Source organism: Pollicipes pollicipes, unplaced genomic scaffold, assembly GCF_011947565.3.
Source record: "Pollicipes pollicipes isolate AB1234 unplaced genomic scaffold, Ppol_2.1 Scaffold_7261;HRSCAF=8764_pilon_pilon_pilon, whole genome shotgun sequence".
Taxonomy (NCBI): domain Eukaryota; kingdom Metazoa; phylum Arthropoda; class Thecostraca; order Pollicipedomorpha; family Pollicipedidae; genus Pollicipes; species Pollicipes pollicipes.
The window spans coordinates 6,702,419-6,717,780 of record NW_023597054.1 but is presented as its reverse complement, the minus strand read 5'-3'; the positions used below and the strand labels follow the sequence as shown (position 1 = coordinate 6,717,780).

Here is a 15,362-nt window from a genome sequence, read left to right as displayed (position 1 = left end):
GCTGAATCCTCGTTATTGCTGGATCTTTCGGCTCAACATGAGACTTGATCCTGGATGCTGTTAGCAGGGATAATAAAAGTGTACTTTTTGTCGCTGATCAAATTTTTGGAGGAAAAATTGTCGTCAGTAGAGTGATGGGATACCAGATGACAAACTGGCCATTAAATCCATACCCAGTAGCGTCATCAGTTATCGTCGGAAGTCTCTTTCATTACTGCAATTTTCAATATCTTGCACATAACCGAAACGTTCAGTCATACACTGACCCTGAACATCTGTCAGGATAAGTGCTGGTGCTAGGAAAGCAGACGCACCTGTCCTAGACTACTGATATAGCTCAATTACAACAATAGTTTTCTTCCACCCTGGCGACTTGCCGAAGCCTCACGTTTAACTCGATCTACGGTTGGATTTGCTTTCCTCGACCGCAAAAAAAAAACAGCGAATCACCTTGATAGCCAGGGTGACAGAATGCATGGCAGATTCCGAACCAGTACCAAGCGGGGCTGGAAATGACGTCAAATATGGGGCCTCTGTTTGCGCCTTGAGCCCCATCTGAACCGTCATCAAAGTATCCACCTTAGGCATGCTCCAAGCCTGGCGCGACATGTTTTGACTGGCGGGCGCCTTTCGCCGTGCCCCAACAACTGTATCCAAATTTGCCAATAACTTTTTATCAGGCAGATAGCTCTTTCTGAACAAGTTACCCCCTCCCCCTACCTGACAGGAGTGGAAAGGGGTGATGCGACCCCCTACGTTATTCTGGGGATACCAAAGGGGCATATTGTGCAGTCTTGTTACAACCTTTGGTAGTCTCTGGGCCATCCATTGTAGGCATGTTGACACAAAAAAATGCCCTTAGCAATTCTGGTTTCAGAAAAGCGATGTCTTTTTACGGTATTGCGAGACGACTTAAGGACGGTGGGTGCGGCGGAGAGCAAGAGACGATTCTGTGGGCCGCGCGTGGAGGGTTGACACTGTTACACTAACGAAACTCTACATCACAAATATGGGCTCCAAACAGATCAAACTACATGTCCTTAGACTCATACTTCATGGCACGTTTTTGTATATATGAGCATGCAAAGCTGATGTTTGGTTTTCAGGAAAATTTGACCTTCGGCTCGGTCTAGTGGGGTCAGTTAACGACAGGAAACTTCTTATCGATCACGAGATCTCGCTTAAGACAGTTCACTGTTTGGTTGTTTTTTTTGAAAGGCCTTACCTTTCTTAGTTTGCAAACGTCAGGGAATCCCTTACCCCTCCACCAGTGTGCGTCACAAAAATTGGCGAATCAGGGTAGGGGTTAAAATTATTGGCTCTCATCTTTTTTATTCAGTTCATATATGCTGGTGAACAAATCTGCATTTCAGTTCATGGAAACATCTGCTGCTTCAGAAGAATGACACACTTCATTACCAACATCCAAACGTTTGTAGAAATTCCATCAGCAAGCCAAAATTGCCCTTCGAATGCAAGTAGCATGCAAATCTGAGGTTATCCGTGATGTCTGTCATGCAAGAGTGTCAGCTCAAATTAATTTATCTGGCACTGCCCAATATCTATGTTAGGCTGGGTCCCTCAGTGCTGATCCCCTCCCCCCCCCCACCCTTAGCCAATATTTCTGGCCGGAAAATTTTTTAAAAATTGGAAAAAGTCAACCATAACACAAAACCATTTTCTCTGGACTTCTTTTATTGGCCATGATCCATGGGCTGCTATCTCCTCCTAATCATGCATACAAAATTGGCACTCAAGTCATTATGCCACCAGCACATAACCTATATTGATTTCTGCTGCCAATGCAGGCTGCATGTAACGTAGTCTGTCTGCCTTGACGGCCTGTACTTAAATGTATACAGTGATTATGCTAATGCTTCTATCAAGGCAATTTTACAATTCAATGTTAGAAAAACAGTAATGAAACATACCATATTTGCATCCATGCAATGCTATGCTCACAAATGCAAAGAACATATGCACATGTATAAGCACTGCAGAATGAATGAATCCAGGGCTTTCCTGTTACAGTGTAGGTGCTATCATCAGGAAATAGCCAGCACTGTCCTCAGAGACAATCAAATGCCAACCTTGCATTGCCCTAATAGGGCAGTTGGACCACAATACCATAAAACATCGTGCTATTTTAACAACGATGGCAAGATGGCAACGAAAAATGTAGCCCCTCACCCTCCTCATTGCCTAAATTTCCTACACCACTCCACTGCTCACTTGCATCACCTTGTTATGGCCTACATCGTTGGGTACCAGATAATTTCCAACAACCAATCTTTATGTTAACATAAGGTAGAACTGTGAGTAATTGCTTATAAATATCAAAGCATTGGTGAAATAATTGCATTTCAAGCAGGTTTTTTTGAAGATAGGTCAGGGAGCACGGAAAATTATGCGATGTACCCAAAAATATGCATGCCGCCCAGACTAGCACACTTCTTCACACCTTAGGGGGGAGAGTTGAAGCCTGAACTGAATAAAAAGTAGGAACATCCCTGATTAAAAAATATATGTGACTGGTGACCATTCTCAATCAGGACAAGCACAAAAATGGCATAAATTGGTCTTGCAGAGCTATTATCACCTCCTGTTATTCTCCTTCATGAGGAGTGCCATCGGACTTCAACATCAAATCCATGCCTTAGGGAAAAACAGGGAAAACGGCTGGTCTCTTGTGACTTCTTCAGTGAGTTAACAGGTATTTTCGGTGTCTTAAAAACGCAGTTTGGATAATAACAGGTAAATTTCGACCTTGATCGGATCATCCCGCGAATGACCTTGAGCTGTCGATACCTCTCGTCGCTGAGGACAAGCTGCTATATTACGGCACAGCCAACGAATTAAAAAAGGCCAGAAATTAAACCCCAGGCAGGTATTCATAACACTACAATGCGAATGCAACTTGCAAATTTGGACTGCATTGAAAGTCACCGCCCACTTCATGTCAGTCGCATCGCAACGATTGAAACACGCCCTTTGGGGTTAGATGAATCCCATATCCATATTTTTTTTTCAGTTCTTCATACTGCCTAGCTTAGGACACTGAGAGTCGGCTGTTAAAAACAGCAATCGGCCGACCGGCCGGACCATTCGATACGCGCTGATTTATCGCCGGCCTGCCACCGAGTCGGCCGACCAACTAAAAATCATAGGATATTCTTGCCGTTGGGTTGGAATGAAACCTAGAAAAGATACCAGGGTACCGTGGAGTACCGTAGAGAGTTTTTATAGAAACGTCTGCTTGCTGTTGTGTAACGGAATTTATTACCAAGGAGGCATAATATGTATATGTATAGAAACCTCGCGTTATGTTTTGCATGGTGTGCTGTATTTTTCGTCTTGGCCGCCACCAAAATTTGCTGTCCAAAAAAATTTGGCACCAAGCTTCGCGTGATATATGTATTTTCTTCGCCGACCTTATCGATCAAGTCAGCAGGTTTTACCGCCCCTAACAGCATGCCTCGACCAGAACTATACCAGACAGGTTCCTGTTGTTTTCCTGGGTCCGGGATCACGAACCAGGAAACGGTTGCCGGGAAGAAATCTGGGCAACCAGGCGTGTGTCTGCGTCCTGGGTGTCTGGGTAAGCTTGGACTGTACTGAAGCGCAGTCTAGTTGGCTGTTTTTCCTACTGTCACGGCTACAGATTCCGGCCGTCCGGTTGTAATCAGAGGATTGCTTGGCTACTTTACCTATTGTCGCCGTTAATTTTCGTCCCACCGTCTGCAGTCGTGCTGAAGATGAGGACGAACTGTGGTACCGCACCATCTCGCTCACGTTTATCAACCTGAGCTTTAAATTTGATAAGAAAACATTCGACAGATAGCTGTGCTTATGCCTTTCCCCACAAGACGAATACAAAAGTTTGGAATATTATGGGAGCGACGTGGTTGGTGTTAGATGCAGCTTAGCCGCACAGAGAAGGCTAAATTGTATAACATACAAAATTAGGCCCTGCGCGACGAATCTCAGTGACTCCTTGGCATTGCAAGGCTTGCATGAAAATGCCCTGTGAAGGAGCTGGCAGGTTTTGTTGCCATGTAAACGCGCGACCGCTGTGTCGGATGTATCTAGCGTGTCGCTCAGGCTCTTTGAAAATACTTGGGTCTTAAACATAAAACTTGACTCTTGACACATAAAAACCAAACATTTGTTGCGCTGTACCATAAGATTTCGTCATTGCGTGTAGCAGAATGTTTTGACAAGCGATTCTGAGAATGGAATTCGGTTATGACATACAAATAATAAATACCCATTACCATTGAAACGTCGATCGATGTCCCGTTACCGTGAGAGAAAAGCTTGAAGGTGACGTCAGTCTAGAAAACAAAGTCATCCTTCAAAATGAGCGACTTGCGACACATGTGACTTCAAAGGCGATTGAAGGTGAAAGTCATGTCCGTTAAATTTTGAAAATCGCCCGAGTGGAAGTTACTTGGTCTTCTCCGTGTACTCATGCCATTATCCCCCGCGCAGGCTGAGTTCGATATCATCAAGATTCAAGATCATGGTAGGTCATAGGATGCCCGTAGGCGACCTAATATCGCTGCATGGAATTAAATGACTTGTTGGTCGTGGCGGGAGGTCAGCTAAACCCCATATTGCCCGAAGGCTTGCAGCGAGAAACGTAACTATGAAAAGCTTGGGATCTGCGCAAAAAGAACGCCTGTGACGTGCGCGTTGTTTGCTTTCGTCCACATCAATAGCGTTTCTTCTGACAATATCTCCGGAGCTCATGACAGACGCAGCTCGGGAGTGGCCGCATTGTCGGTCGCCGCGTTGGAAAACCAATTAAAAATTTAGATTGGTTTTACCCGTAGAAAATCAAAAGAATTTGAGCTTTGACCGTTCAATTACAACACGTTTTCATTGGAAACTTTTGCAATTTTTGCCCAAAACGTGCGGGATGCATGTTATAAGCGTGTCCATATTTTGTGTAGACTGCTGTAACATTCCAATTAACATGTAATTTCGTTGGCGCGCTTAAATGTGATCATGTGTGTGGTGTTCACCAATTGTAGCCGTCTAAAGTTGTCTCACTGGCAACCAGTCGGGAGCGAAGCCTCATGCCGTGTCCCCTCGACCGGTCTGGATCACACGGCATGGCGGCAAATGGCTGTTGTTCAGCGTGGTTCAAAGACAATTCCACAACGTTGACATGATGTGTTTGCATCATGGCGAGGTTTGGCACATCATAAGTTATTCCCAATGACTTGTCACGGAGCTGCGCTGTGCGATAGGGAGGCATTTTGCTTCACAGTAAGTCAGGCGCACGACCAGCGTGCGCTCCCCAAGAGTGGCCGTTTGCCTGGATGGAAAGCGGGGAGGGTGAGCTGATTGCATGACTTCATACCACAAATGAACCACCGGAAGCCCGCTTCTTTAATCACTCCGTTGATGCTTCGACATCAGGAAAAGACAGCCAACGTTTGCTCATTTTCCGTGCCCTGACGCGGCGGAGTTATTTCGATGTCGCCGGCTGACAGGAAGCTAACGTAGCGCCATTGGAATGGATCATACAGCCGACTATCGTGTGTCACCGCTGGTCGCCGCCGTTGATGTTCCAGTTCACATTAACATACCTGAAAACACTGTCGCGTACCAAGGGGCGAGCTGGTTCGAAAGTGCTCCCAGATCTTGCATCTTCTGATCTTGACGCGCTCCGAGCGAGTGGGAATCCCCGAACACCTGACTTGACTGGTTTATCTTTGTTCTCGCCATGTACGTGGACGGCACGCTTTCAGGGCGCCGCAGCGCCACTTGCTACCCGATGAAACCGTGACTCCAAGTGAATATGTTAGCACTCGTGGGTTAACAGCCATAGCGACTTGTCCTTGGTGACCTGCTTCCGGCGGTCATTCTCTGATGATCGGTCTCTATTGACCTGTCCTCCGGTGACCTGTTCTCGACGGCTTGTTACTCGTGACCTGTCCCCCGGTGACCTGACCCCGACGGCTTGTTGCTCATGACCTGTTCCTGGTGACTTGTCCCGATAACCTGTTCATAGTAGCCTCCTTCTGGCGACCTGTTCCCTGTGACCTATTTCCTGGGACCGGTTTCCCGCGGCCTGTCCCTGATGAACTAACTCTGGTGAGCTGTCCCTGGTACCCTGTTCTTGATGGCCCACCCTGGCACGTACCGGGCTGTCCCGTCCGGAGGCAGCGGCCGGGCACGGCAGGAAGGCAGGTGCCCCCGGCCTGCACATCCACGTTGACTGGGGGAAGGTCGGCCTCGCTGATCCGCGGCTGGGGCACGCCCGTCCACGTCTCCGCCACGCCCAGACACGGAGCTCCACCTGAAACGAACGGACCGTCAGGCGGCGGACGCGACCTGACGTCGGGATGGTCAGGCGGCGAGATCGACCTGAGGTCAGGCGGTGAGCTTGACCTGAGGTCGGTCACTCGGGACGTGAACGTCTTGCGACAGAACCATGGAATTTAGACAGAGCAACGTGCACCACTGTGGCTGGTGCAAACGTGCATTATCAAAGTTATTTAAATGTTATGAAGCAATAAAATGAGATGTGAATTTATTTGCCACCAAGGATTTCAGTTCTCTGAGCGGCCAATGCGAGAAGGCGAGTGCTAACGACCTGGGCCGTCCATTACCACTTGGGTGATCATGATCACAATCTTAGTTTCAGGTTCAGATCATAACTGGCTGAAACATCCGTTGGTGAATAAAGTGGAAGCATTTGTCCTATGACAAAATCCGAACATCAATTATGCGTACTTAAACATGCTCATGCACCGCCAAGTTCAAGGTCGAATGTTCTACCCATGACACCAAGCTTACCTGGAGATGGGCAAGTGGCGAGAAAGCCGCAAAGTTCTATTAAGAACAACACAGGCATAACCATGGTTGGGTGACAACTACTCTGTCTTGGCCTAAGGCGGGACGAGGGTATATCTATCCTGCGTTTTTCATGAAATTCCAGAACGTGATTGATTCTTGGGCTGTTAAACCAGGTAAAATACCGTATCACCAAAGTTACGGCTTTTGCTCTTGATCCTGATACATAGCCTGTCTCAGTTCGAAGCCGGATAGGCAATACATTTCACTGAGCATTTCCTCTGCGGGCTGACTCAGAACACCAGTGTTGGCATGCCTTAAGCCAGCTGATTTTCCGTCGAAGGCGAAAGACTGCCTGCGGCGCCAGGGCACTGCTCCCCAGCTCACCGGCTGGTGAGCAGCGCCCGCCCATTTGCGCCGTTCTCGCTTGGGCCGTGCGGTAACGAGCTCTACACTCCTCTTTGTTCCGCCCGGCAATGCACTGAGAGCCGGCAATGTCGTCGATTGTTTCACATGACACATTGCAGGTCATGACACTGCTGCCGCAATTCCGCCCCGTGCAATGATATCATTTTTGAGGCATGGTTTGTAGCTTTGCGAGCACACTGCACCACGGCACGATAGCTCGCCAGTTCGAACATAATCATTGCTGGTTGTGTACATGTGCTGGGATCACTTATGAAGGTCATGGCAGCGCAACTCAATCATCGCCTTTTTGCTTTTGAGAAACGTCGCCAGAGCAAAAACAGTATGACCGAGAACGACGTTCAATGCACCGTGAGCAGGACTTCAGCCCGGCGACCGCGGGCACCGTAGTTCATGGCACGCGCCAAACGAAGCCCATAGCCGGCTGCACAAAGCAAAGACGCGACGGCTACCGGCTCCCGCGCAAAAGCCGACACACTGTCTTAGGGCGACGTCGAAACTGCGTAGCCATCTATTGGAGCAGCGCTTCCCGAGGGGCGGCGCGGAGCCGAGGCTGCCTGACAGCCGGGATCTGCGCCGCACCACCGGGGCGGCCGCGCCCGATGCCGCGGGCCCCGCTGCCGCCGCGCCGCGCGTCTCCGACCAGCGGAGAGACGGGGCGCGGCACGGCTGGAGGGCCGGGCCGGACGCGGCACGGCGCGCCGCTACGGAGAGATGCTGCCTGACGGCCGGCGGCCTGCCAACTCCCACGGCGCCCGTGCCGTCGCTCCATCGCGATGGAGATGAGCGGCGTGGGGGGTGGAGTGACGTTGGAGCGGGCCAGACGGTAGTATTAGCCTGGCACGTTCGGCCGAATAACGGCAGGAAACAATCCATATCAGGCTGAGCATTTGCTGAAGACAATGAATAGTGAATCGTTTGAATATCTGCACGGTTTTCTTCTCGCGATTGCTATTTACTGTCACGACCAGCGCTCTTCTTATGGCCGCTTTCGGTCGCCTCGAGCGAATCATTTACGGTCAGGGTTGGAACGATGCTCAGCTTCAGCCACAGGAGTGTAATTTTCTTTTCATTTGGGAGAGATGGTGGGCTTCAGCCCCCATCATCACCTACAGACGTCAGGAAAACACGCATATAACACATTATACGAAAATCCCAAACTGACGGACGTGACTTTTATAAGCGTGACGTCAATAAAGTATTCACGGCAGGGTGGCGTCTTCAAAACAGCAACAGTATTTTTGATTGATTTGATTTGCTTTGATTATGAAAGGGAACACAGGGTAGATCTACATGGAGCACTGAAAATTAAGCCAAGACATAGAGGGAACCAGATTCATTTAGCAAAAGATAAGAGGAGACATATGAAGAGACATATGTTGTTTAGTCAAAGGGCAGTGAACCATTGGAACCATTGGAACCATTTTTCTTATATGATGCTTGTTTCAATATCCTTAATAGTGAACCCCCCCCCCCCTTAAGTTCTTCTCTTTTGAGCCTCATTTCCCGTCATAACTAATAGAACTGTCCAAATACCTGTGTTGTGGATCACAAAACACGCTTTGTGTTCGAAACTTGCATTTAACGCATTAAGCTGGTTAAAAGCCCACTGAACGTTGGAGCGACAAACAACAAGCCAAGCCAGTGTCCGTTCATGTATCGATTCTGGCTGACGTACACCAGACACGAAACAGTTAAAGGGATTATTATTCTTGATCTTGAAATAATATGGCCATTAAATCGAATGTTCAACATTTGCATGGGGTTTTGGACTGAAATAGCCATCTTTAGGACCTGTTGATGCAGTTCACGGTCATCTCCTTTTTAAGACCCAAAACGCTCTGGTTCCTGAGTTACACGCCCGCAAAAGTGCGAAAAGGTTTATTGGGAGTCTACTTCAAAATCACTTTGGTATTAACGACGCCATAGAAATGTTCCGCGACCGCGGTCATTCTACAGGCTGTTTTCTGCTTATGGTCAAAACAGCATGACCGCTGATACATCCGCGAAAGCTATGCTGCGGCACGTATGATACAATGCGCGGAGGGTGATTTGCGGTTAGTTATATTTCGTTGCTGAATGCGTGTTGCGAACGTAAACGTGAGCATCTTTGGGTTTTTCGACACTCGTCTCAACGGGTCATTTTTCCTTATTTTTAGGCCGTAGGTCAGTGTTATGAAAAAGAACGTCACTGTCTTCAAAAAAGTATGACACCCAAAAAAAGGACCCTTTCCCCAATGTTATAGAAAGACGCGACGACAAATCTGTCTTTTTATCCCGCTGGCGGTTTTTTCTTCTACTAACGTAATTCTTACAAACAGCTCGATTGGCGCCTTGTGTACTGGAGCACAGAACCTTGCACGGGTTTATGGGTGGGCAAGGCATTACACAATTAGGAAAATATTTCAGTAACTTAAGCTATATATTCTACTAAATATTTCACAAATGTTCTACGACAAATGTAAATCTTGAACAAAAGGTTATGCTCTACAAGTACAACCTCTTGAGCCGCATTACCATGAACCCCCCTTGGGACATTGTCTTGAAAAGAGGCCACGATGAACTGTGGTGGTCTAACCGAAACCTGCGCGGAATTGCGAGAAAACCTGCAATTTGATAGTCCCGCGGGCTGTGCAAGTGTGAGATCACACCTATTTGACAAAAGAGAGTGAACCAGGGGTTTGGAATGGGTGTGATCTCTGGTGGTGTGTACCGGTGGCTTGTACTGATCTTGATGTGGTGGTGAGTGTGCGTACGGGGTTTGTGCCCCTCAGAGAGAACATTGTGTTGGCATTCTTTAAGCCTACTGACTCCCAATAAATGTGATATATCGATACTTGCCTCCACCTTTATCTTTGTTTTTGAAAATATAAGAAGGTAGTGCCGGCAAACTAAAAGAAACACCAGCACCTATGTTGCAGGTGAGTAAAAAGACAATTTGGTACTACATTATGATCTTGCCAACATTTTAAACCTATTGCGGTGTTACAGCATGTAATTAATTCATTGCATGTCATGATATCAGCAATTCATTTTGGCAGTAGGGGCCGTCTGCAAAAGTTCACATGAAACGGCTTTGCAAAATTGTCTGTCCCTAAAGAAGTCTGAAAATATAGCGCTGTATTATTATTGATACACATATTACTGCCTCCACCAATTTTGTACGCAGGCAAGCATTGCTTGTGAGTCCTCAAATGTTTTAGTCATTGCAACTTGTGTGAGGTGCTGCGTGCCGAGTAAGAAGTATTGCTGTTGGTGTCTTTGATGGCATTTAATTCTATTTTTACCACGAGCCTAGAATGCACTGCCAGCGTTATCACTTCCTGCCATCTCGCCCATCTAACCATACGGCATACACTTTTCACGTATCCAGCCTTGTGCATGGTCCGCATTTTAGCAACATCATTTCACCGCACGTAAAATTGTCCTGCTATTTGTTTTATTAAAGCAGCCTGATGGCTGTAACATGTTGCAAGACTGTGGAAGTGGAAGGCATCTGTGCATCTTTGTCACTGAGGTTTTGTGGATTCCCAAAACAGGCTGAGCAAGTGGCGTCGTTTATTGGTTTTCTGTTTTGCTGATAGTGATTTGTATATTGCATCCTGTGCTTTTGGTCAGTCATAGGTCAGTTGTGAAGTTTATACATGAGTGCACGCTTGACCCATCTTTTCATGACGGAATTTAGTATGAAAGCAGCAGGGATTGCGGTACAAAAATCATATCGTTGTTCATTATGTCACACCACAGTACAGCACTGAGGTAGTTCCACAATGACGCTGTTGAGTCGTGCCATTACACAATGTACGACACTGATTGACTACTCTGTGTCAATCCCATGGGACGGCAGCTTATAATTCATGCATGACTAGTAGCAGCTGGTTTAACAACGCGAAAGGGCTATCAACAGCACGAATATTATTGCACCACAATGGTTACATCAGGGTTAACTAGTAACTGCATAAATAATCCTAAGCAAGAAAAAAATTATTGGTAGCCCAGCCTTGCCATCTTCACCATGGCAATAACCAGGCCCTGACAACCAAGTCATAGCAATGTTACAAATTCACTAATTTTTGCATGACACCGCATTTCCAGTTACAAATAATGAAGAAAAAATCACCGTGTACATTGCATAACATCAATGTCAGGACTAGAGCGCTGCATGCAAGGATAGGTTGACAATACAGTATTTACAAAATAATCAGTAGCAGCATGGCAGCAACAAGGCAAAAAATACACACACAGACCACCCATTAATCACCCACTCGACACAGCGCCCGCAACGAGAATGGCCGACTGGTGTCAAGCTTCGTGCGTTTTGAGGTATTCTTTAGGTCTGGCTGCCAGATGCTGCCAGGTGTAAATGTCGTCACAAAACCATTCTTTGACGCCATCAAACGATGACCTAATGGGGTGCATTTTTATAAACTTTGAAATTTTGCTACCTAGGGTCTTTTTTGAATCTTGAAAGCTTACCAATAGTTACACTTAAGCTTTTCCCATCATAACTGACGCCTACCTCAATATTTTCAAATGTGGAACATTCTCCTTAAGGAGGTCGAATTCATGTACCATTGACGACGTCATGCATCTTTGGGTGACTTCTGGGTGAATCATCTCTGGGTGAAATTATGTGGTGGGAAAAAGTCTGCACAAATTTGGGTGCGCCTAGTTTAGAAACGAAAGGAGTACACAGGTGGTCAGTGCACTGCGGATAGTCCATGTTGCCCTCTAGCAAAACAACTGTGGCAAAAACGAGACATCTAAATGTTTCGGTTATGAATGCCCAGAATACGCTATGGAGAAGCAAATCATGGTCATGGAAATTGCGAAGAACATCTCATTTCGTGAAACAAGAGAGAAGAAGAGAGGAGAGAAGAGAGGAGAGAGAGAGAGAAGAGGAGAGGAGAGAGAGAGAGAGAGAGAGAGAGAGAGAGAGAGAGAGAGAGAGAGAGAGAGAGAGAGAGAGAGAGAGAGAGAGAGAGAGAGAGAGAGAGAGAGAGAGAGAGAGAGAGAGAGAGAGAGAGAAGAAGAGAAGAGAGAGAGAGAGAGAGGAGAGAGAGAGAGAGAGGAAGAGAGAGAGAGAGAGAGAGAGAGAGAGAAGAGAGAGAGAGAGAGAAGAGGGAAAGGAGAGAGAGAGAGAGGAGAGAGAGAGGAGAGAGAGAGAGAAGAGAGAGAGAGAGAGAGAGAAGAGAGAGAGAGAGAGAAGAGATGAGAGAGAGAGAGAGAGAGAAGAGGAGAGAGAGAGAGAGAGAGAGAGGAAGAGGAGAGAGAGAGAGAGAGAGAAGAGAGAAGAGAAGAGGAGAGAGAGAGAGAGAGAGAGAGAGAGAGAGAGAAGAGAGAGAGTATATAGAATATATATATATATTAGAGTATATAGATATATATATATATATATATATATATATATATATACATGAAGTAAGTAACGGAAAAATCGTGCGCCCCAGCGGTCAACACTCCTGGCACATCCCAAATTTTGTTGAACCGCATGAGCGTAGGGCGCTCATTAAACTTAAACATCGTTTGTTCTGACGGTAATGCCGGCGTCTCAGACGTCCGCCAACGCATCGACGACATTGTCCTCCCCCGTCTCGTTGGCAGGCGGCGGTCTCTCTTGAGGCGCGGACCAGCTGGTCATCGGCTGCGTCGCTGCCTCACTCCGCATGGGCGGGAGCCATTGAAGAGGCCGCAGTCCGCCGGGGCCGGACCTCGTGATCCTCGCCGGTGAGCGCCTGCTTTACAGCTGTTTTCGCTGAACTACACTACCGGCAGCACTGGGAGAGGTTAAGAGAAGCGCACTGGATATCCCGGAACGCCATGAGGTTGAGAGACGCGCCCGCGAGCCCAAGCGCGTGCGCTTTCTAGGGCAGTAGAAGACGAAACCAGTCAATGAGATGTCGGGTGCAGGCGCCTGGTCTCCTCCCACGGGGGAGGTCGCCCCACCGTCTAGAGCAAATGGAGACTCCAACCCCCTCCCCCCTCGCCCAGACGCCTCGCGCCCGCCAGTGATGAGTCCTCCACCATCACCGCTACCATCCCGGGTCACTACTTCTCCACAGACATCCTCCTGCACAACGGGGCGCCCTGAGAAGCGGGGCCCGCCCAGATCTATCTCACCGTCAGCAGCACTAGGGCCAGGCAAATGATTCGACCTTGCTCAATTGGGTAGCATGAACGCATCAAAAGCGCTGAGTGCGCCTACTGGCAAGCTTTGCTTAGTACCACTTTGCTCCCTCTTTTAACAACCCCCTCTAGGAGCGCTTCTAGTAGAGGAATACTAGAAGCATAAGCTATTCCCCATGTTTTAGTCCAACAGCAGATTTTTAAACAACAGAACTGCGGGGGCGCGAGAACTTATGCATACGTTCCCCAATTTGTAAACGAGCGTTGTTCGGCGATGATCTGTCTGACGAAGACGAAATTATGGTCGCATGCACATTGCGCAGTACAAGACTGCTCAGTGCTCCGTAAAGGTGAGACATCGAACTCAGTCGCGCACAGTGGTGTTCTTCTAACTATTCACCACAACGCGCGAGCCCATCGCCTGGTACTCGACACCACTCTCCCGGTTGTGGATCATCGGCTTACCAAGTTTGCATTTGGTGTCTGCCACCCGGAATCGTGTGTCCCGGCGTCAGAACGCTGGAGCTTGTTGATGGAACTCCCACTATATACGACTTTGGGCGGTTTTAGCGAACACCACACCGTTTGGGGTTGTGACCACGCGAAATCTCGTGGACTGCTCTGTAAATTTGCATCCACCAAAAATCACTTTGCCTCTTAAACACTTGGACTGGGACGCATGATCCAATGACCTCGAGCCGTACTCCAGCCGTTGGCCTGAGTCTTGCCAGTTCACACCTTATGACATGTTTTACTGGGCATGTCGCCGACGACCCCATGGCCATTTCCCGAGTGACTCAAGCCGTTGCTGGGCCGCGACCTCAGTGACAGAAACTTAGGAAAGTCGACTGGTATAAGTTTCATGCCCGGCTGGACTCTGTGTTACGAGCTGGCCAACCTAAGGAACCTGTATCAGCAGATATCTCCACTTTTCTACTTTTAAACGTTCCTAATTGATTCATTCCTAAAACCAACGGGGCACCTCATCGCGCCCCAGTCCCATAGTCGACCGAGGAATGTCTAAAGGCTGGTCGCGCTCGACGTATGAGCGCAGAAACACATTGGCAAATCTGACTGCCTTCCGCAAAGCGAGACCGGAAGCAAGACGTACCATCTAGAAACCAAAACGTGTGTCCTGGCTAGTAATGCGCCGGTAAAATTAATCAGCTCACCCCGTCGTTGCAGGTGTGGTCACATATTACACGGATGTCAGGCCATTTTCTTTCCACCCTGCCACCAGTGTTGCGCATGCGTGGACAAGTTGACGCGCAAACGACAGATGCGACCAATGCAATCGCTCGACCAATAGCGAAACGCTGTCGGCGGGGAACAACAGTATACCGCTTTTACGCTTCAGGTCTCGCGCAGAGACACATCCTCTACATTTTTTTTTCACGCCAGAAGAGTTCAGTTACGATTTGCCACTCGCTATGAATGGGCTTGAAGAGGCCATAACTACTTTACGGAGCATGACAGAAGGCTCCGATGACGTCAACAACGAGCTGCTGAAACACCTCTCTCGTCGTGTTTTGTAGGCCCTGTTGTATGGTGTCTTATGCAAAAGAGATGATTGTCCGGCGGTTTGCGGAAAGTCACGGTAGTGCTTCTTCTGGCATGATGGGCTTAGATCCACTAGATTAAAGATCCACCTCTCTTGACTTCACGTTCTGTAAATGAGGATAAAAAATGGTAGAGTCCAGAATATCATGGCACATGGAGGTGAAGAGCATACTGAACAATGCTCAACGCGAATCGAAAAAGAATCACTGTGCCGTGGACCACCTTTTAACACTCAATACTGCTATACGCGCTACTTTTGTATAGCGGCGCCATCTAGGGGAAATCATCCACGTGCAGGGCGTTCCGTTTCAACCTAGTGTCACGGCCTTTCCGTCAAGCTCTCTAAACAGGGTATTAATGGTGCAATTCGTGACGCTATCTGTGAACTTATTACAAAGTGTTTGTCGGGGCATTTTTTCGCGTACGAGTCGGCCATAACCTCT

General features: G+C 47.8%; 1 protein-coding gene across 1 annotated transcript in view; it reads right to left on the bottom strand.

Annotated features, from left to right (window-relative positions):
* LOC119112172 (lachesin) overlaps positions 1–15,362 on the bottom strand; it is a 72,854-nt gene that overhangs the window by 30,999 nt on the left and 26,493 nt on the right. The window contains exon 2 of the mRNA XM_037236238.1: positions 6,155–6,310. Within this exon, the coding sequence (XP_037092133.1) occupies positions 6,155–6,220 (66 nt within the window). The 5' untranslated portion in view covers positions 6,221–6,310. The remainder of the gene's footprint in view (positions 1–6,154; positions 6,311–15,362) is intronic.